Source organism: Brachyhypopomus gauderio, chromosome 17 (assembly GCF_052324685.1).
Source record: "Brachyhypopomus gauderio isolate BG-103 chromosome 17, BGAUD_0.2, whole genome shotgun sequence".
In the NCBI taxonomy this organism is placed as follows: Eukaryota; Metazoa; Chordata; class Actinopteri; order Gymnotiformes; family Hypopomidae; genus Brachyhypopomus; species Brachyhypopomus gauderio.
In genome coordinates, this window is record NC_135227.1 from 17,669,119 (window position 1) to 17,691,798 (window position 22,680).

Consider the following 22,680-nt stretch of genomic DNA (forward strand, 5'->3'; position numbering starts at 1 on the left):
TACCGCAAAAGATAACAGCAAAGGTGTAAAAAGTATCTGTTTTATATTACAGGGCAGCAGGCTATTAAAAAAAAGGTCTACTAATTAATATCCTACAAGATGTTCTGTCGTGTGGTGCCATAAAATAAAAAAGTATATAAAGTATTAATTTGTGCAGTGGCCATCGGAGTAAGTCACTGAGTGACGGGTGGAGAGACCTAGGAGGGTCGGGGAGCGACTACGGAGATCTTCTAAAACTTACGAAATACGAAAATACGGTGCAATTTAATAACTCAAGGCAGGAGCGCGCTTCACTTACAAATGCACGATAAGAGATCATTGTTTCATAGGCATAAGAAGAAACCTGTTATATCTGTGTCCTTGAGCATCCATGTACATGGAACCCCGGACCTGAAAGTCCAAATGTTTGCACCGTTTCATCACGTCCAAAAACGCAAGCAGAACCCGCCGCGATACGGTGCTGCGTGACGAAACCGACCCGCCGCGTCCCACCGCGCTCGCTGCAACTCCGCCGCTGTCGCTGTCCAGCACTGGAACCTCCTGAAGGTGACCGAACCAGCAATGCCCAACTGTACCTTGCCAGACTGGATTTACCTACCTTATAATGTCGTCGGTATGACCCAGGTAGAATTTTTGCTTGTGTTCGCGTGTATTGTACACAACTCCTACACCAGCAACAAAGTACACAATTTCACCCGCCGCTGTGTAGTACAGGTTGTTGCGGCATTGGTGTCCCCGGTACCCGTAAACCCATTCAAGCCGCAGTTGACAGTTCGGTGCTGTTCTGTCAGCCATGTTAGTGTTTATTTCTCTCCGAAGCGAATAGCTGGTATTTTTTCATTCACGACGACAAGCCCTCATTCACCCTTTTAGCGGCTCGGTCCGGCTGTCAGAACGGCTTGTCCGGCTAAAGAGAAGCGCTCGGACGACATTTTCACATTTAGTCCTGCCTTCAACTTTGTCTTCTTTGCATTCTGTTTGCGTCCACGTTTGTATTCTTGAAGTGCCGTTAATGTCTTAGAAACCTTCCTTGTGCCGCCTTCCCAGAAACAAAGTATCTCCGTTACGCTCCTGAACCGGACGGGGACTTTGGCTCTTCTGTCTTGTCAGATCCTGAAGAGATCCTTTTTTTTCGGTATCGAACTAGGACCGCCCAATCACAAGCTTCAATAATGATGGACGTTTGATCTGACCAACCAGGTCCTGAGAAATTTACACGTTTTCTTGATTGAAACGTTATACACCAATGGTGTTAGTCAGAGAGATGTTGCATCATAGGGCGAACGTGAGTTTGTTCACAGGCCCATATAACCTGCACTTTTATATCGTTTAATTGTCCTGGAGGCGTCCTTTACTTTGGTGGTAATCAATATTGATTTATTAATTTTCTTCTTTAAATTGTAAGAAAACACTACCAACCATGTGTCACAACCAATATTAATCACATCAGGGTAGTTTATACATTAGAAGATAGACCCATACATCTTTAATGCTTCTCTATCGTGGAATTGATGGAAATAAAGAATTTTGAAGTAATATGGAAATAATGCTAAATTTTCAAAATACACAGTTCACTTACCCAGTGCATACAGTCTGTGTATGGAATCTAACGCATGGACACAACTGAAGACATTTGGCACACTGGAATCTCCTTCCCACATTAAAACATCCGCGAGACTTCAGGCGTCAATATGGAGGCCTATAGGATAATGGCGCTTGTTTTTCTACTAGCGAACATGTATAAAATTTTTACCTGCTACACGTTCTGACATGCAGCAGTGCTGGAGGTCAGTGTTAATTGTTTTATTGTGCTCCACATTAGTTTATTTATCTGTAGATCAGAAAACCATATTCATCTATATAGAAAACATTTCACAATGTTGTCTACAAAACTGAAGTTAGGTTCGTGCTTTATTGTTTTTACGAGCATGCGATAACCTGTTAACAGCTCCAAATAGACTTCGGAAACTATTCAATTAAACTTTTAGTTATCCAAATATTTTGCAATTTTATATATAATCTAAAACTTTAGTGCTTAAAAGAAGCAATCTGTGATTTGTTGCATTTTCACTATGATCGCTGCAGTGCTGAAATAAAATTGGAGAAGTCGGAGTTCTCGAAAAACTCGGAATTATGACCTGGCTGGTCGTTCAAATGTCCGCTAAACTTCCCCGTTTCCCACTCAGTCATGAATGCAGAAGTCTTGAAAACTGTGATGTCACGACAGCAAATTCATTTACATACGTCTGCCTAGTCTTCCCACACGTTTAGCCCCGCCCACTTACTTCGCAATTCTCAGGTATTTCAGCTCCAAATGCTTTTTGAACGAGGCACAATACAAGACAGCCAATCAGAATAGAGCGAATTTACATCTCTCTTAAAGGTACAGTACCAGAAAGAGCCCGTTAAATTATAACTGATAGTTGAATGAAGGTTGAATGAATTATGGCTGTTTTTTAAATATAAATCCACAAACATTGTAAGTGAATATAACGTAATATAACAAATATGTAAGACATGGAGGCTTTAATATATTTTTTTCTATTCTGAAATCGAATGATGTATGCCTGTTGCCCTGCTAGACAAACAGGTTTTGAATGTTAGAACCAAGGGTGCCTGTTTGATATCGTTAACAAGTGGCTCATAATCTGTTTTACCTTAGAGTGTGTTTGCATATTTGAGAAATTAGTCATTTAAATGTGCAATCTGCTAGTAATTAATGAGATTGAGAACATATCATGAACTTTTAAACAGTTCACATTAAAACCCCAATTAGTTTTAAGTGTAGATGATAACCCCCCCCCCAACACCACACACAGATCAAAACGCTACAATATAAAAAAGTTAAAGAAAAATGTTCGTCATTTTTCAAACATTTTATCTAAAAGAAAATCACAAAATGTAAATTTGACCGATTTGTGACTTACAAAACATGTTGTTTGGTATGAATGTACGCAGGTGTGCACAACGGCTGTGCACACACTACTTTACATCTGACATTTCTAAGTAAACATTCAAGTGGATGTCCAGACAACAATGATGAGCTGGATTCGTTTTGCTTCCATTTCAATGCACAATATATGCAAGAGCACAAGACACAAAGCAGAGTAGTGTACAAGGCAGCCATCCTCTCCCGACCTCCCAAGGCTTACAAACAGGCCCTTTGTAGGTCATGTGACTCAAGATGCCCTTCATTTTACTTCCTACTGGTGACGCAAGTCCTGTTCTAATTGTTTTAAACGGGTTTTTATTTCATTAGGGGAAGCTGCACTTATTACATGCCTATGCATTATCAGATAAGTTCAATATGTTCTTTAGATTTGCAGACTCTCTGAAGTGTAGCACTCCACTCGAGCAAAAGGAAGGAGTCTTCCATTACCATCATCGCTGATTTCTAACACTTGTCTGTGCAAACACACTTGCTGCATTGAAAAAATGTTTTACTTTTTAAAAGTGGACCCCCTGCAGGTGAGGAAACGCATTACACGGGGAATCACAAGTTCCTTACAAACTGCTCTCAGCGGACGTGCCACTTTGCAACTAATCCAAGCTCAGAAGTCATAGCGCTATTTCTGCTCGTCGGTGAGCCGGACCAGGTCCGCGAGTGAGAACGGGTCGTCGGTGGAAACAGTGCAGTTCTGACATTACACCAGCTAGTCATTATTTTCATCTGCATCTGCAGACAATAAAATCCTGATACGGTCCAATATGTCTAATTTAACAAAATTAGCTTTGCATGATCTTCCACACAACTGGGCATCAAATAAAAAATGACATGAATAACAATAGTTACATATCTTAATGTCCACACTGAATTTACATACTGATAATCTCACCTTAAAAAAAAAACTGAACATTATATAATTAAATCAATTTAATTTCACTATATTTTGTTATTTCAGAATTCAAAAACAAAAAAAAAACTGGTTTTACTGACATTTCATCTTGGCTAAACAACACCAATATTGCAATATGTACTAGGACAGCAGCTAAAGAATCAACCAAATAAGTCAGAATTAGTACATTATCAAGTGAATGTGTAAATGTTAACAAAGATATCAGCCAAAGATGGCAGATTCTAGCACAACCATGCCATTTCTCAAACCGCAATGAGCACATGAGAAATGCCCTTGATTCAGGTAAACCAGGAAAAGACATATTTCAAACAGACATGAGGAATTTGTTCAAAAATGTACTCCCACACTGCTGAGACATAGTTCAACATAGTGTCCGCTCATCACACACAGTTTGAGATGGAGATAAATGAGTTGCTCTTTGGAATGCAAACTTAAGACTGTTTGCAAGCAAGAAACTAGCCTCTTTACCCTTTAGCCTCTTTAACGACGACATCAAACTATTTGTATTTCTTAATTATACCGAGATACTTCCTACTTTTTTAGAGCTGTAAGAAATGTGAATAAAACTAAAATTAATTCTCAGTAACCAAAACAGGAATGGTTAAGTTACAGGCATTTTCACTCCTGTCTTCAAGTGAGACTTCTCAAAAACATATCACACTGTGCAATTTAAAAATAGTAAAATGACTCCATATATACAGTCATAATATAACAATTTTCTTATTAATCAAGTGCGATTAATATGCTGTTTCATAGAAATGTAGAATTCAAAATGATCCAATCCAATTGCACCAAATCACACCCAATACACTGTAATTTGAGGAATGCAACAATTTCTGCTGAACAAACACACACACACAGTAAAGCAGTCTCCTTTCGTAATAGTACCCAAAACATTAATGACACCTGACATGGCGATTTACCTGGAGTTGACTTTTGCATCCTCACCAACCACATCACAAAATAAGGAAATGCATGCAGAGAAGGTCAAGTGTCATCATGTTTTACTTAAGTAATGATCCTACAAACATTACACTATCAACAATAACTGAGTCAACAATTCTCATAGTTTGAAGCTGGGAGACTTGCACAGTGACATCTTAGAACATCACATATGCAGAACTGACACTTACCTTAGAGCAATAGCCCGTAACTATTTCAGTAAAGTTATAGGGATGACATGGGTGTGTGTGTGTGTGTGTTCTCACTCAAACGGCGTCTAGTGTGTTAACTCATCGCCACACGTTCTCCACAGTGATTCCAAATAAAACACAAATTAAAGAAAAGCATGAACGTTACCACAAATCAGCTGATCAATGCAGAGTTCTGCAAAGTCCACATTACAGTACTGGGAGTTATTAGACAAACAGAAAAAAATATGGAAAGGCATAAGGAATATCCATCACCTCATTATCTATACCGTCTTAACTAATATAGTAAAAGTTTGATTTCTGATTAGATATATTATGAATATCAGTTATTATTATTATTATTATTATTATTATTATTATTTTTCCTCACAATTTGTTTGGGAGGGGGCGGGGTTAGGGGGTTGGGAAGAGGTGTGGCTGAGGTGTAGGGGAGGGGCCTGTCACTGGGAGGAGGCCTTGGTTGCTATGGTGGCCACGCAGTGCTGCTGGAAGTTGGGGGACATGGCTGGGTTGCAGCCCAGTCTCTGGCACGAGCCCTTCCGGCCTCCCTCGCCCTCCACGATCCAGGGGCTGCTGCCCTCCGCCTCCTTCCCCCGCAGGCCACAGCACTCCTGGGGAGGGCCGCAGCTCCTCTCCCCGCAGGCCAGGGCCGGCAGCTGTCCTGAGGTGGGTGGAGCCAATGGCAGGGCGGGGCAATCGTTTGACGACTGGCCTTGGAGGACACTGGTGATGTGGTTGAGGAGGTCGCTGAAGAACTCGGGGACCCCCTCATACCCTGGGGGACAAACGGAGAGCAGAAATCAGGAGAGGGAGACTCAACGGAAGACGGGATAACACACAGATGCAAAGCTTTCAAGGAAAATGTGATATGGGTTCTCAAAAGATGTGTAAACTGGGGGAACTAGACACACCTACATGGAAATGGTACATTTTGACATTTAAATGAGCAGATATAGTAGGTCCATTTAACTATGGCTCCCCAGTGTTATCTGGATTTAAAGCACATGGTTCAAGCTGAAGTCAGACCAGCCAGTGTGGTCAGATCCACACATCATGGACACTATGGACCGACTTGAAATCATCGTGTTCTGTAAAAATAAAACACACACCAGGGAATGCATTGATGTCGATCACCGCGTGCTGCCCTGTCTGGTTGTTGATGATGACGTCGATTCCAAAGAGCGACACCCCCAAAGCCTGACGCAGAGATTTGCACAGCTCCCTGATGACATCATCACTGGGTGGCTGGGAGACGCCCTCCACGTTATCTCGCTGCACACAACCGAAAGCAGAAGAGATATTTAAGAATAAGAAACCACAACATACTTTATTTTTTTAAGTGCATTTTCCCTGGGACTTACAGAGGTGAGGTCTGACGACGACTCTGGCTTGGACACATTATGGCTGTTGAAGAAAATCGCTTTTCTGTCTGAGAGAAGACAGTCGTGGCTGAATTAGTATATGCTCAACCAATGTTTCCTTACCTGAATGTCAAGTGTGAGTGGGGGAGCAAGTACGCATAAAGTCCACAAGGTGGCAGCAGAGGCTAATAGTTGAGGACAACAGGTTGTGTGGGCGTGTGCGCAGGAGGATAAGATGGCCTTGCCAAGAGGATGCTGGTATTTACAAGCATACAGACACTAGGGATGATGGAAGGTCAATTAGTAAAATTGCAATGCACATAAAGATTTTAAAGGCTTTGCATTAAGACACATTACTAGGAAAATGAAAAATCACCTTGCTAATAAGCATCTGAAATCAACTAATGCTGCTTACTCTGGAATAATAATCAAACTGATGAGTATGGACATTTGTGCCTTTTGAATGTTTTTTAAATGTTGAAAACACTTCCACTCTCAAGAAAAAGAACAAACGATTAGCTCCAGTCCGGATAATTGGGATCTTGAAACATTCTTAAAACATTCAACGCAAGCATCTCGTATTATGATAGGAAGGCACCTCGGAGGCCAAACGTCCCAGCCGTTGTTATCTGATTAAATGTGTTCTTCACACCTTCTGTGAGGAGCAGGATGAGCGGGCGTGAGAACACCACACCGAGCCAGGAACCCATGTAGCTCTGGAAACTCATTTCATCCTGCCCCTGCCTCTCTCCCTCTCTCTCTCTCTCTCTAGTGTGATGGGGGACCGTTAGCGTTGCGCTGGCCTCTACAAGTTTGCATACAGCGAGCTGCAGCCTCTTTGCATAGCAGCTAGTGCGGGAGCGTTAGGCAAATAGCTCCTAGCGGTGGGGCTAACCCCTTTGGCTCAGGCAAGGCTTGTGTTTACGCAGTAGAAACCGAAGAATGACCGCCACAGGTCCATCACTGCTGTCTGTAACATAAAACGGGCCTCCTGGCTCCAGTTCTTGGTGATGCTTGACATGTACGTAGCAAATGCCAACAGAGGCCAGTTCTTAGAACATGACAACGGTTTCTGAGCCTTGCTATTGAGACGCTAATAATAATAATACAAATAGCAACAATAAGAATTATTCTTGGGTTTTTACAGCCCTTTTCTGAAACCAAATATGCTGTACAGTACAAGAACACAAAAACACAGAAAACTGGACTGTTAAGAGGTTAAACACACATCTTCATGAACAGCTTTAAAAGACCAGTTTTCGTGTGTTACGCTGTCCCAGAGAGTGGACAGTGTACAAAATTGTGTTCGAAGTGTGGTTTTTGTGGTTTGCAAACCTAGGAGGGTTAGTCCGAGTGCCAGCATCAGACATCACCAGACGTCACCAGACGTCACCAGACGTCACCAGACGTCACCAGACGTCACCAGACGTCACCAGACGTCTGGGCCCGGTCAAACATTTCTACGCTGCGGCTTCCGAGTGAAGTGTGTGAACAAAATGGCACTGGCACGTGGGCAACGGCGTCGCCAACAGTGGTGCGGACTCACCGGCCGGCCCCGAGGGGAAGTTCTTGAGGGAGGGTCTCTCCACTACGGTGTGGGACTCGCCCACCACAAACACCTTGTAGAGCACAGCGTTGTGGTTTATGAAGCTCTGGATCACACACGGGGGCTTGACGTCCTTCAGGTCCTCAGGGCTAAAGATGATCGCCATCTGCACAGCGAGAACAGAGACGTGTAGCGCGAAAGTGTCTCCGGGCAAAGTGCAAGCGGCAATCAGGAAAATGAATTATTCATCGACACAAAACAGAATTTTCACAGGCCAAGCGAAAATGTGAACTCTCACAGCAACGGCTCACTGGCAGCCGAGCGCGACACTCTGGTCAGGCTCGTGTTTGGCCCCTGTGGTAGGAGTGTGTAAATATTTGGCAACCCGTGGTGAGCCACCACGGTCTGGAGAGACAGCGAGCGATGAAGTCATACCTCATGGGAGTTGGTTCCGTGTGCCACCCGCGTTTTGCAAACTGTGGGGTGAAGAAAGACGACACCCTGAGCTTTGGAACAATAACGGAAGATGCAAGAGAGGCCAGAAGCCTGACTTCACCACCTAAAATACCGAGATGTTCTCCAGCTGCTTGTAACAATGTCAGAGGAGCTTAGCGGAGCAGCCCGAGGGCAAAGCGTTCTCCAGAGTGCTGAGAAACCCTCCCACTACCAAATTCCTCAAGCCTCGCTAGTGAAGGAAACCCCACTGAATGCCCACATACAACACGTCAAGTGAAAAATAAACTGGTGACCCTGCATTAAGACATAATGGGTCACCCAGGTCAAACAAGCTGCTACTTCCTTTGACCCCCCCCCCCCCCCCCCCCTCACACTCTGACAGGAAGAGGAGGGACTTACTGAAGGGGAATGTAAGACCATGCTGGTTGATCTGGTCCAGTGTGTCTGGCCCACACTCGCTGTTCAGCACCATGAATGGAGGAGAGCAGATCCTCTCATCTAGAGAGAGAGAGAGAGAGAGAGAGAGAGAGAGAGAGAGAGAGAGAGAGAGAGAGAGGGAGGGAGAGAGAGAGAGAGAGATGTTGAGAACCATATGTATTTTGTAGTTTAAGGGATGAAGAATGGCTCTTGGATGTCACACACTAAATGTGAGGAGTGCACTGAAGTGTTTATGATATAACACACTAAATGTGAGGAGTGCACTGAAGTGTTTATGATATAACACACGAAATGTGAGGAGTGCACTGAAGTGTTTTTGATGTAACACACTAAATGTGAGGAGTGCACTGAAGTGTTTATGATGTAACACACTAAATGTGAGGAGTGCACTGAAGTGTTTTTGATGTAACACACTAAATGTGAGGAGTGCACTGAAGTGTTTATGATGTAACACACGAAATGTGAGGAGTGCACTGAAGTGTTTTTGATGTAACACACTAAATGTGAGGAGTGCACTGAAGTGTTTATGATGTAACACACTAAATGTGAGGAGTGCACTGAAGTGTTTATGATATAACACACGAAATGTGAGGAGTGCACTGAAGTGTTTATGATGTAACACACTAAATGTGAGGAGTGCACTGAAGTGTTTATGATATAACACACGAAATGTGAGGAGTGCACTGAAGTGTTTATGATGTAACACACTAAATGTGAGGAGTGCACTGAAGTGTTTATGATGTAACACACTAAATGTGAGGAGTGCACTGAAGTGTTTTTGATGTAACACACTAAATGTGAGGAGTGCACTGAAGTGTTTTTGATGTAACACACGAAATGTGAGGAGTGCACTGAAGTGTTTTTGATGTAACACACTAAATGTGAGGAGTGCACTGAAGTGTTTTTGATGTAACACACTAAATGTGAAGAGTGCACTGAAGTGTTTATGATGTAACACACTAAATGTGAGGAGTGCACTGAAGTGTTTTTGATGTAACACACTAAATGTGAGGAGTGCACTGAAGTGTTTATGATGTAACACACTAAATGTGAGGAGTGCACTGAAGTGTTTATGATATAACACACTAAATGTGAGGAGTGCACTGAAGTGTTTTTGATGTAACACACTAAATGTGAGGAGTGCACTGAAGTGTTTATGATATAACACACTAAATGTGAGGAGTGTACTGAAGTGTTTTTGATATAACACACTAAATGTGAGGAGTGTACTGAAGTATTTTTGATGTAACACACAGTCCTGCTGTACTGTAACAGCTGTGAGCCTCCCGCTGCAAACTAACAACCTACAGTGACTGTTTAATGTGCCTCCTTCACATCTCTCCCCATTTACTCCAGCCATGACCCATGACCCTGGGGCCCGGTCTGCTGGCCCTGGGGCCCGGTCTGCTGGCCCTGGGGCCCGGTCTGCTGGCCCTGGGGCCCGGTCTGCTGGCCCTGGGGCCCGGTCTGCTGCCACTGGGAGTCCCTGGCCCGCCGGTCGACGTGGCTGGCATGACATGACAGTCGGAGGCTTTATTGGAGAAGGTCTTAGTCTTGCAGCGCGGAGGCTCGACCAAAAAAGAGGAAGGAGGGAAGAAGAGGAAGGTGGAGGAAGAGGGAGGAGGAGGAGGAGGAAGAGGAAGGAGGAGGAAGAGGAAGGTAGGAAGAGGGAGGAGGAGGAAGAGGAAGGTGAATGTCTGTGAATGAGCAGCAGGAACGCGTTCAGTTCTGGCAGAAAAACCATCGGAGCCGCGGTGCCTCTGACCCCCGGGGCCCCTGAAACGTCCAGATGAACCCCTAGTTAGTCATTATGGCCCAGAAGCTGCCTGCATCACAGCAGAGTTCATGAGTATGAACCAAGGATTCATCACACTCATGGCATCTCTGATAGGAGCATCACACAAAGGTGTTAAAACAGGTCTTCAGAACATATAGCCACCATGCGTCACGCAGAAGGTGAGATACAAGGAATACAAGTCAAAAGATGTGACTTTATGTTTAACAACGAAGCTCCCGCAGCAGTTTTTAGACACGCTGTGAACTCGTTCTGGAGACACTTCTCCAGAGCCTTAGAACTCAGAGTATCTACCCAGAGTGAAGAGCAATAAAGCCGTCTGGGATTAATCCGCTGCAGTTGGGGTAAGTGGAGAACTATGCAAATGAGACTTTTTCTCAAAGCATTCCTTTCACCTCCGTGTGTTGAGACTTGCCAGCATGGTGGAGTTGGCCAAGCTGAGCACGCAGCAGCAGAGAGCGCCTGGCCCGACTCCCCGCACCCCCCCAGGGGCCCCAAGACCTCACACCTCCCCCAACGAAACTCAGCCAGGCGTCCCGCACCACACGAAGCTCGGCCTGAGTGGAAGGATGGATGGTGGCGATTGGAGGTCAGAGGTCAGGGCTGAAACAGACATCAGCTGGCTCGAGAAGGCAAACTTGCACTTCACTTCCTGTTAAGTTGAGCTGCACTGGCAACCGATGGCATCAAACATCCAACCGCGCCCCCAACCAACCCCACCCTCGACACCACCCACCCCACCCGATCCTGCATGTCAAAACCGAAAAAGGAGTGTGGTGTTATCAGAGCTCCCACATATATCCTCTGCCCCTCTTAAGGAAGCTTACACGAGGCCTTTCGTGCTAGATTTCTCTTTTTAACAGAGTGGTTCACATAGTCTAGTGTTGGCTTCTTATTGTCTTCTGGTAAAGTAACTCAGACGTATAGCAGATGTGGTGTCATTACAGCCCGGTTCTGTGTTCAGAGACCCAGATCCTGCTTCTTAAATCAAGCAAATACAACGCAGCTGTTTAAAGGTAAACGTCTACACGTCCAGCGATACGCCAACATCTGCACACCAAACGCCCGAAGATTCAAGCGTCTTGATGCGCTAGTAAATAAAAGAGATTTAAAGTGTGTTTTAAGCAATATAGTAAATATATTAAATATAGTAATATAAAGCCTCCGTTACAGGACGTTGTGTTTTCGATGACTGGGTTTAAGATGGGGTTTCTTCTGGAAATGGATATTGCATTTGTACGACTGGGGTAAAGCGGAGCTGCTGTGAACACATGGATGAAGGTGGATGAGGGAAGCCGTAGTGAGGAGGTCCAAACGCCGTGTTGGGCAGAAACGGTGTGAGTGTGCAGGATCCATCTGGGCTCTGTCTAAACACTTCCAGGGCCGTGCAGACCTGCAGGAGCCGTCCAGACGTTTATGTGACGTTTGTGGAATGTTTACAGCATGTTTGTGAAGGCTGGCTGATGGCGAATGGAAGCAGCACTGACTATTCTCAAATGCAGGGGCCAAAAGGCCAGGCACCGTGTGATGGGGCGCACGTGACGGGGAGGATGGGGCACGTGTGACGGAGAGACGGGCGCACGTGAGAGGACGGGGCGCACGTGAGAGGGGATGGGGAGGACGGGGCGCGCGTGATGGGGGACGGGGAGGACGGGGGCGCACGTGACGGGCCACACGTGATGGCCCAGGCATGGTGGGCCGCATGTGATAGGGCAGGCGGGGGGCGGACTTCAGGGTCATAAAACGTTAAGTTCAAGTGAATTGAACCAAACGTGCCAAAAGACAAACACTACAGAAACACACCACATAAACAGACCATCCACAGAGTAAAATGATGGACCTCATCTCATGTAGAAAATGACATCTATTTATTCATGCCATAACTAAAAATACCTTGAGATGGATGGAAAATTCAATATAGCTTACATTCCACATGCATTACAATAGGCTTGTCACAATACTAAGAATTACAACTTCGATACGATACTTAAAAAAATATTGAAATTCGATACCATTGTCGATACCAAAGTCAGATACTGTGCTAATTTCCGTTTTAAAGCCTTTTTATTTATTTTTTTTATAAACAAACAAATAAATGTTGCTTTGTGTTTGAAAATGCTTGAAATTGTAACTTCATTTTGCAACAAATATCTGTCTGACTGAACAGTTCTCTTGTATTACTTTAACAAATACGAGCCTCTTGTAATTCCAGGACGAAACATGAGAGAACGTGAAGACGTTAAGATTGGGCGCTTTGAAAATAAACAACCATTAAATAATGTGATGAAAGAGAATAATTTCGAGTATATGTATAAATATTTAACTTATCCCAACAAACATGCGATGTCAGAAAGACGTTAAAATCATCTCTGTATCACGTCGGTCAGTCCAGACCCATTTTTGCATGTCTGGTGGACGTTCAAAACTGGTTCAAAATCTGACAGTGTGACTAGGACCTTAACCTTAACTTAACATGGACGTCTATGACGAGTTTTCTATCTGAACGTCTGACTAGGACCTTTATTGGATATCAGTGGACGTGCAAAAACTGCAACTGAACGGCAGTAATAGATGTTCAAAAGACATGATGTCGCAAAAACTTTCATTCTGGCTTTTCAGTGGACGTCTTTTGAACGTCTGTCAAAGTGTCTTTGCTCGTGCTGGGCAATATTGAAATGGACCTTGAAAGTGACATACAAGTGTTTGAATTCCACAAGGTGTATGAACCCTGCAAACATGACTTTGTTCATCGCACTGAAGCGCGGTGCACGCGAGGTCGTGCACCTCTCGAATTTTGTAACTTCACGCGCGCCGCGCCTCAGCGCAATGAACAAAGTCATGTTTGCAGGCTTCATACACCTTTATAAGGTGGAATTAAAGCACTTGTACCAATATTTCCCAGCACGTTAAACTTAATTAAGTGAAATATTTATACATATACTCGAAATGATTCGATATAATTCGCTTTTTTATCACATTATTTAATGGTTGTTTATTTTCAAAACGCCCAATCTTAACGTCTTCACGTTCTCTCATGTTTCGTCCTGGAATTACAAGAGTCTCGTATTTGTTAACGTAATACAAGAGAACTGTTCAGTCAGACAGATATTTGTTGTGAAATGAAGTTACAATTTCAAGCATTTTCAAGTACTTTAGCCTACATTCCAGCACTTTTCAAACCTGAAACACACTGAAACACAAAGCAGCATTAAAATTCGTCAGGTAAGTGTTCATTCCCCTGTTGTTGAGGGGTGTTTCTTTTATACTACCACATATAGTTTCGGACAACACGGCAAAGCGGAAAGTATAAACGCCTCCACCGCTCGCGGAAGTTCGCGCGAGGTGGGCGGAGTCGAGCGCTATGGTCACTCAACCAGGCTTTAGCGCCCTTCGTTGAAATGTTCCAAAAGCACCGCTTGCAAACTGGCTTGTTCATGTCCTTCGGTTTTCTATCTGTATCTGCTTCGAATCCAACAGCACTGTGTTTGCTTTAGCTGACATTTTAGCATTACAAACTGTCCTGTGCATTACGGCAGCTTGGGTGGGTCAAACGAAAGCGCATTTTATGTAAAAAGAATCGATACTTAAAAGAAACAAGTATTGTACCATTTCAGAATGTTCAGTATCGAAACATCAATATATCGATTTTTTTGACAACACTACATTACAATGAAATGTAGTGATTAAACGCAATTAAACCAACAAACATTCAAAGCTTGAACAATCCAGCTTGCGCGACACAGGAAGCGAGCAAACAGAACCGGATGCTTTTGTCCACACGTGACACTTCACAGCACATCCTCGCCTGGACGACCCGATTTCTGAAGTGTTTTTCACTCGCATTTATTTAGTAACTGTTCACTTACACCACCACTACTACTGTAAACAATAACAACAATAATAATAATTTCTTCTTTCCCTGAAATGTGACCTCTACAAATTCATGCGTTTACACAGTTCTCTGTTGAGGAGAAGAGGGGGATCTGGACATTGGCGCCACCAGGGAGAGGTCTGGACTCGTGAAGCTTCACTCCCTCAGCCATCTGTGCAGGCGGCGGGATCCAGACACGAGGACGACAAACACACGACGGGAGAAAAGCGCCCAGACGGAGAAGTAATGCTGCAGCCACGCTGGGCCTCCAGAGGCAGGACTGGACATCATCATGTTTGGACAGAGCCGAGCTGAGCGTGAGTCACATGGAGGTTGATTCGGGCCCTCCCTCCCTCTCTCTCACTTTCTCCTTCCCTCTCCCTCTCTCCTCCCTCTCTCATGCGCTCCATCTCTCTGTGGAGTGCCACTAATCAGTGCAAAGAGCCTCTCATTGTGTCACAGCTGGCGTGACGCAAGTGAAGCGTGCGTGTGCGTCCTAAGGCAACACAACAGCATGCATTCATCACGCTGGGCTAACGGTGGATCGGGCTCCTATCTGCTTGAGGGGAAGTCTCAAATCTCCAAATTTTGGATAGGCACACACTTCAGTAGTTGTTGGACTGGGTCATGTACTAACAGCATCCCAAACAAATAAGCATCTAGTACCTTCTTCCATTCCTATTAAAGGTAAACGTCCTTCTCACTCCTCATGCTTTATATCTGTCTGTCGCTCGGGGACAATAAACAAGCAACGCTTCAGTCTGAAATCACAGATGAATAATATTTTCAATATTCCTTCCATGATAGGAAACTGATGTCCAGGTTTGGATATGAAGACTCTTGTCTCTTGTTCTATTTGTAAAGAGTAATGGATTTTAATGACAAAGTATACGTTTGCAATAAATCTAAAAGCAATACCTGCACGTCTCCTGGGGGGGGGTCACCCTGCAGTAATACTTATTCAGCAGACACGGCAGTCCGCGGCTCGTCTACTTTGAACCATTAGCCGGCCACAACAGCTACGACCCATTTCTCAACCTCCATCCTCCAATCTACACTCATCTTCACGCTGAGTGAATCCCAGCTGTGTAAAGGCATGTGGCAACACAGAGCACTTATTAAAGCTGAAGTTGTCTTATGTATGCATGATGTAGATGCAGTATACTGATGCAGGAATGGACAGAGAGAGGACAGGAGGAAAGAGGGGAGGAGAGCAGAGGGGTGCAGAGGAGAGGGCAGGGGAGGAGGAAAGAGGAGGGGAGAGATACAGACTTGAGGGCTTACAGCTGATTTGGTTACATAACCATCTGTCATGTCTGCTTGCACAGAAAAGTGCTAGTGGAACACACAAACCAACAAAAATAGGCACAAACACACACTCACACACACACACACATGCAGGCACTCACACAGGCGCACACACACACACACACACACACACACAGGCACTCTCACACTCACACACACACACACGCCATGTGTGCAGTGGTCTGTGCCAGATCAGGATTCCTCATTCTGTTGAATGTTTTTGCTGAAAACCACGTGCTCACACCACACGTGAGCGTACATGTCTTTTAAAAGCACTAGTGTGCATGTCTTTTAAACACAGGCATATGTGCAGGCCTTTTAAAACGTGTTCTAGTACAGGACTGACAGTTAAAGATGTTCAACCTGAGTTTAACTCGATGCTTTCCTGCAACATGACCTCTCTGTTTAATACTCACCATTCAGCACAATCACAAGAGCAAATAAACTTACATTTTCAAATCCCAACTCTTATTTCTAAAATACACTGTAAAAAATAATGAAATAAAATGGAATTATTGAAACCACACACACACACACACACCTTGCATGCAGTCTTCTATTCGGTGGACGAGCTGGTAGGATCTGCAGCGGTCCAGCAGGGTTCTGATGGCCGGGAGAGGGTCCAGCACGATGGTCTCCGGGTGAGCGTCGATGTAGTCCTGCAGAACCAGGCCACAGGGTCACATGACAGGAAGGGCCTGGCCGTGTGACTAGAGGCTGTCGGCCAGCAACGGATCTCTGCTCAGGCATTACGAGTCGAGCTGGAGCACGACAGCACACGTGCGCACCACAGGCACAGCGGTCACAGACAGACATCACCACCATCGTCATCATCATCATCATCATCATCTTCCCCTCGGCTGGTTATACTGTACAGTTGTTTGGCTGCCCTGCTCAATGTCTTCACACTTTGTCTAATTTTCTGTCTTCCTCTCGGCTTGGCAGACACACACACACACACACACACACACACACACACACACACACACACACACACACACACACACGTATACACACACACACACGTATACACACACGTATACACACACACACACACACGTATACACACACACACACACACACACACACACACACACACACACACACACACACCTTTTTTCTTCTCCCCCATAGTCACTACATGTGCACGCCCACCCACCCACGGTGCACGTCAGTGGGGGCATCAGTGAGCAGAGAGCAAAGGGCCTCGCACAGATCAGAGGAATGTCTTATGTAAGGTGACCCTGCTACGCTTTAAAAAACAGAAGAAGAGGAATTCTAATCCTTCAGTGGGGTCAGGTCAGAGGTGAGTGTGTAGCTGCACAACAGACGTGAATATGAAGCTCCTTCATAAAGTGTTGAGATGTTGGGGATGTAACTGGGACGCTGTGCTACATGCAAATTGATAGGTTTAAAACAGCAACAGTAAGACAGTAATAGGAATACTATTGTACAACAATACAAAGGTTATAATACTAGTGTTTTACAATAATATTCCTGTTACTAGAACATCAATAGCAATCTGTCCCTATAAGATACACTGTGACTGACCACATGTGTGATCTTACGGACACCTCTGGATGACGACACCCTTTAAACCACCGCCGCTAGCAGGCTAGCTCTACCACTAAAGCAACAAGTGCTTTTATATGTGCTGTTTATTTTAGGAGTTGACAAACACTTGGCCGCTTGGCCACAAATGAGAAGGGCTTTAATTTTGATCTAAGCCAAAGTTCTTCAAACTGATCCAAACTGGGGAGGCACGGCAGTGGTTTCTGCTTCGCGCCTGCCTCGTGCAGAGAGCTGTCTCCTGGGACAGCTCTCCACTAAACAGAAGAGGCCTGCTCTTCTTCAAGAACCTATCAGACACCTCACGCTCCTGCTGCAGAGACGGAGGGGTTCCGGAATGTTCCGGAACTCTGACCGAGACGCCCGGGCGCATTCGTCAGCGTACGACATCCTTCCCGTCGTCGCGGACCTCGAGCCTCGGCGCCGAGTGCCACGCTGGGCGGGCCGGAGCGGAGCGACGCCCACCTGCACGCGCTGCACCAGCAGCAGGGCCTGGCTGTCGTTCTGGTCTGCCTCCAGGATCAGGTCGGTCAGCTTGTGGATGATGACGTCCAGGGGGCCCTGCTCCTCCAGCGGCTGGCTGAGGTCGAGCTGAGGGCAGAGAGGGAGAGGATCAGCTAACGCCACTGGAACATCTTGAGCACTGATGGCTGAACTGCTAACATGCTAATCTCTTGGCGTTTAGCTATTGGCAAAGTTTAGGTGCCCCATCTTATTGTATTCTCTCCCATTTTTGTTGGCGATTCTATGTTAGCAAAGCAGACAGCACTGGCATACTGACTGTGTGCTGAATGTATGGATGGCAGGAATATAGACCACATGGCATTAGATGGTTGAAACTGGAGATACATGAAGAAAATGAAGAAACACACCGGTCAATTATGCAGACTTGGAGCAGCTCGAGAGAATGAGTCACCCACTCACTCACACACACACACACACACACACACACACACACACTTATATAAAAGGGATGCAATTTCACTTACATTCCCCTGGGCTTTCAATAGTGGAGTTTAGTCACTCATTGAGACTTTGACACAGTTCAAACTGTAATGTTATGTAAATACAAAAAAAAACTCCCAAGCTATTAACATCAACTGCTTGGTCAAATGTTAACATGACTGTAATCAGAAAGCATCAAAACATCAAAACACTTAAGACACGGTAGAATAACAAGCATCACTCCGACGAGTGTTCATGATACTAAGGTTTAGAAGATACTAAGAGAGATAGTGTTGATGTGTCTTCTGGCTCGCCGTCTCCCGCACAGGGAGGGGCCGGTCCCCACATTGCCACTGTGTGTTGGGCGGAGCTACACAGACCGTGTTCCCCTCACTTCCATAGAAGGACGGTGTTATTGTACACAACACCTTCGCTCTGAAGGCATAATGTAAACAGAACGTCTTTCTCTCCGAGCTGTACATGGGAAAAACGGCCGTTGCTCAATCGCGTCTCAGCTGAAACTGCAATCGGCTTCGTTTCAAGTGTGCACAAGCTGAAATTCCAACGTCTCGGTATCGCACCGTCTTTAGCCTGTTCAGTACACGTGCGGAGGGGAACCTCCTGCTAGTGCCAGGCCTGCTAGCTCACAATGACACACTGATGATTTATTCATCAAGCACGCGATACACGGGGCAACCTGACCCAGCACGGGACACAGAACACCAACGCGCGGCCGGCTGCTTCTCGGGGGGCGCGCGGGGGGCGTGGCCGCATCTGGACGCCTTAGGTCCGTACGGAGCTGGGATGAGATGTTCCTCTTTCCTCTTCAGCAACACAACCTGAGCAGAGCACCACAAATGTCCGCCTACGTTCATTCTTCAACCAGGAGATGCAGAAAGTAATTGAGCCTGCAGTCGCACCGAGAGGCTTTAGCGCTCTCTCCTAGTGTTTACAGATGCAACACTCATTAGGTCGAGCACTGCTCATTAAATTAGTCTCCAGAATGCAGCTCCAGAGAATAAACGCAAATTAAAATGCCCAAGTAGAGGTCTGTGTCCCCCATATTCGAGCCCACAGCAATATGGGAGGCGAGTCTATGATCTTTGGTTAGTCATTCACCCTCTCGTGAAGACAGGGCAGAGACAGAGAAAGAGACCTGGTAGAAATGAGCGATTTCACTGCGGGAGGCTTGATACAACAACACAATCAAAACGCCGACGTCCTGAAAGGCAAATTGGACAGACCGGCCACATAAGCACATGCAGCACTTTTCTGAACACGGATCGGTTCCTGGACGGAAGCCAGAATGACCACTACATTAACGTCAGAGCACAGAGTCGCTCCTCGCCACACAGTTCTGCTCACAAACCATCAGCGGTTTGAGAGCGCGAGACGTTCGCAAACCCAAAATTAACGCAGACGGAGAGAAAAAAATAAACAGAGAGGTGAGAACGGCCCTCCTGTGATGACGTCACGGGCCTTTGATGTTTCCCTTCATAAAATATTGACCGACTCTTTTCCCGTGTTCATATTTCATGAGCCCATATCAGCGAATAACAATAATCCGCAGTGCTGTGAGGGATTATCTATAGATACGATCTGTAGATACAGCCTAACGTAACAGGATGATCAGAGACTTGATCTTCTCCATTTTGAGAAGCGCTGACTGAATGACCTGGGTGCACTGAGAGTTTTGAAATAATCACTTGATTCAGCACTCAGCGTGCAAAATTTCACAAACAACCAAAACCATAGGCAAAGAGTTTCTGACTTCCTGTGGTTTTTCATGAAATGATGAGCGTTATTGGGCTTTCTTGACTGTTCAGCAATAGTGTAGTGAGCACTAGCTCAAAACATACGAAAGAAAAGTCAAACAGGAAGAAAATAAATTAAGAAAACCAGAAAGGAAAGTGGTTTGACTGCAAGAGTAAGATCCCACCGCTGGGGCGAGTGGAGTTGACACTCAGTCAGAACCACCAGAAGCACAAGATTCTCCAGCTAGTCTACAGTAAAACACACTGTGTCAAGTGACTTGGGGAAAGAAATGAGACATCACCATAACACCAAAGGGAACCTATGGTTGAAAGATGTTCTGGTTTTGTGGGGAGGTCACACTTCAAATGCAGAAGTCAGTGCGGGTGAGCGGGAGAGGGCCAATTTCAAGACATTTGTAAAGTGTTTGTAAAGCGTCTTTGAGCATTGTGGAAAGTGTTATATAAATAAAATTTATTATTATTATTATTATTTACAACGTGCACCCAAAATGTCAAAAATGAACCCCAAAAAACAACCTCTCCATCTCCCAGGTGAACCAATGTCCAAAAAAACCCCAAAAAAACACACTTTACAGCAGCAATGTGCGACTCAGACAGAACTTAGGCCCAGTAATCCTTGTTAAACTGTGCAAAAAAAAAAAAGTTCTCAAATTTCATTCTGTTTTCCACAGTCAAGATTAGATGTCAAACACACAATCTAGACCAGGGGTCACCAACCTTTTTAAACTGGGAGCTACTTCTTGGATACCAATGATTGCGGAGGGCTACCAGATTGATAAGCATAAACCGAGCCTAAAGTTGTTGACCGGGGGGAGGGGGCTCATGTGCGAGTGTCAATTGCTGATCTAGACCAAGGGTCCAAGGTGCGACGACTGACACTGTAGCCCCACTGGTGCAGGGCTGTATCTGTTGAACGTCTCCCAGACATCCTTGGTCAAATCTACACACCATCACAATGTAATCTATATCTGCAAAATGTCTGGTGTTCAACCTTGGCTACACTGCCTGTACAAGAGGTTTTTTGAGGGTGTTTCAATGTTCACCCACAAAACAATATTTTGGCTTACAGAAAAGCATAGGTGGACATCATCAGTGGTGTTACGAAGACGAGCACAACAGTCAAGACAGATTTGCGTAAGCAATACATTCAACACATTATTTAGTTTGTTTTTAAAAAAGGTATGTAAGTGCTTACCTGGACCACCTCAAGCCCTCTTTTCCTAGAAGAGAAAACATAATGTTACAGACAGTACAACACACACATGCTGTGTTGTCTTCACATGTTACCATATTCAAAAGAGGCTTTTATCATTTTGAAATGTTATGACTAATGTTAGTGCCACATCGATGGACCTTGAGTAAAGTCACCATGATTATCTACCCTTACTCAGTGTTCTGGTGCCTAAGCAAATAGTATCCAATACATAATCCAGCAGATTAAGACTCATTTCTGCATTACAAAGATGGTTTTTTTTTCCCAAGACTATGTTTAATAAGAGTCAGGAAATATTGGTACCATTGAGTCTTTGACATCCACTACGTATAATCAAGACATGTGTAATAAACACCATATAGCCAAACGAATGTGGACGTCCCTCTTGTTTATCAAAGTGTTTCAGCAATCAAAATGGTAAAAGGTATATAAATCAAGCACAGAGCCACGATAGCCATGCCATCTCCACAGACAAGCCATAGCAGTCGATCGGTTCATACTGAAGGGCTCGGTGACATTAACTAGCTTAACACAAATCAGTCGGTGAAATTCCGGCCCTGTTTAACAGAGTTCTGTTATTATTAGACGGAAGAGTCTAGGAGCAGTATAAGTTTATCCCCAAAGTAACCGACAGTACGGACTCACAGAGCGGTGCTACTGAGTGCTGAAGCGGAGCGCTGCTTCACTAACGGCCGAGTTTCCAAACCACCTCAGAGTCAACATCAGCACAAGGACCATCTGCCGGTACCGTTAAACGGGTTTCCACAGGCTAGCAGCAGCATGCGGGTCCAAGATCACCGTGTGTCCACCAAGCCTCGTCCAGAGCACTCGAGCAGTGTGTGTGTGTGCGTGTGTGTGTGTGTGGGGGGGGGGGGGGGGGGGGGGGGGGGGGGGGGGGGGGGGGTCGAAGATGGACCATGCTTCACTACAAAGCAGCCTGACGAACATATCAGGGTGTGGTTGATGCCATCAGAAAGGTTTGGGGGAAGAGTGATAGATAATAGGGAATATTTGCAGGATTTAGTTCCAGAGAAGATCAACGTTAATGCTGCAGTACACAAAAACATTTGACGTGTAACTGCATGTCTCCGAACAATATGGCACCATTTATTTCCCCGTTTCAGCATGTCTGATCCCCTGGGCACACAGAGAGGTCCATAAAGTCATGGTTTGACAATTCTGTGGTACCCTTTGGATCACAGTCTGCACAGAGCCATGACTGCATATCCATTTCCATGGACGTGGTTTTGGAATGGGATGTCCAGGAAGCTCATATGTGTGTGAAGGTCAGGTGGCCACATACTTTTATATATGGTTTATAATAAATTATATAAAAAGGGACATGGATCTATAAAATCTGATAACAGTAATGCTGCCCGCATTAGGATTCCCGCT

At 45.0% G+C, this 22,680-nt stretch overlaps 2 protein-coding genes across 6 annotated transcripts in view; both read right to left on the reverse strand.

Annotated features, from left to right (window-relative positions):
* The window catches only part of eml5 (EMAP like 5), a 60,723-nt gene extending 59,637 nt beyond the window's left edge, over positions 1-1,086 (reverse strand). For all 5 annotated transcript variants that reach the window (XR_013121817.1, XR_013121816.1, XM_076977907.1 and 2 more), the window contains exon 1: positions 599-1,086. Coding sequence is in view for 3 of the 5 variants with exons in the window: in XM_076977907.1 (XP_076834022.1) it covers positions 599-795 (197 nt within the window). In the remaining 2 variants the exon portion in view is untranslated. The remainder of the gene's footprint in view (positions 1-598) is intronic.
* Positions 1,087-2,861: 1,775 nt separating this feature from the next.
* Positions 2,862-22,680, reverse strand: part of itpk1b (inositol-tetrakisphosphate 1-kinase b) — a 28,651-nt gene continuing 8,832 nt past the window's right edge. The window contains exons 2-10 of the mRNA XM_076977966.1: positions 21,268-21,292; positions 17,818-17,943; positions 16,325-16,442; positions 8,771-8,869; positions 8,351-8,391; positions 7,916-8,081; positions 6,370-6,437; positions 6,118-6,280; positions 2,862-5,783 (exon numbers count right to left, since the gene is read on the reverse strand). Coding sequence (XP_076834081.1) covers positions 5,449-5,783; positions 6,118-6,280; positions 6,370-6,437; positions 7,916-8,081; positions 8,351-8,391; positions 8,771-8,869; positions 16,325-16,442; positions 17,818-17,943; positions 21,268-21,292 — 1,141 coding nt within the window. The 3' untranslated portion in view covers positions 2,862-5,448. The remainder of the gene's footprint in view (positions 5,784-6,117; positions 6,281-6,369; positions 6,438-7,915; positions 8,082-8,350; positions 8,392-8,770; positions 8,870-16,324; positions 16,443-17,817; positions 17,944-21,267; positions 21,293-22,680) is intronic.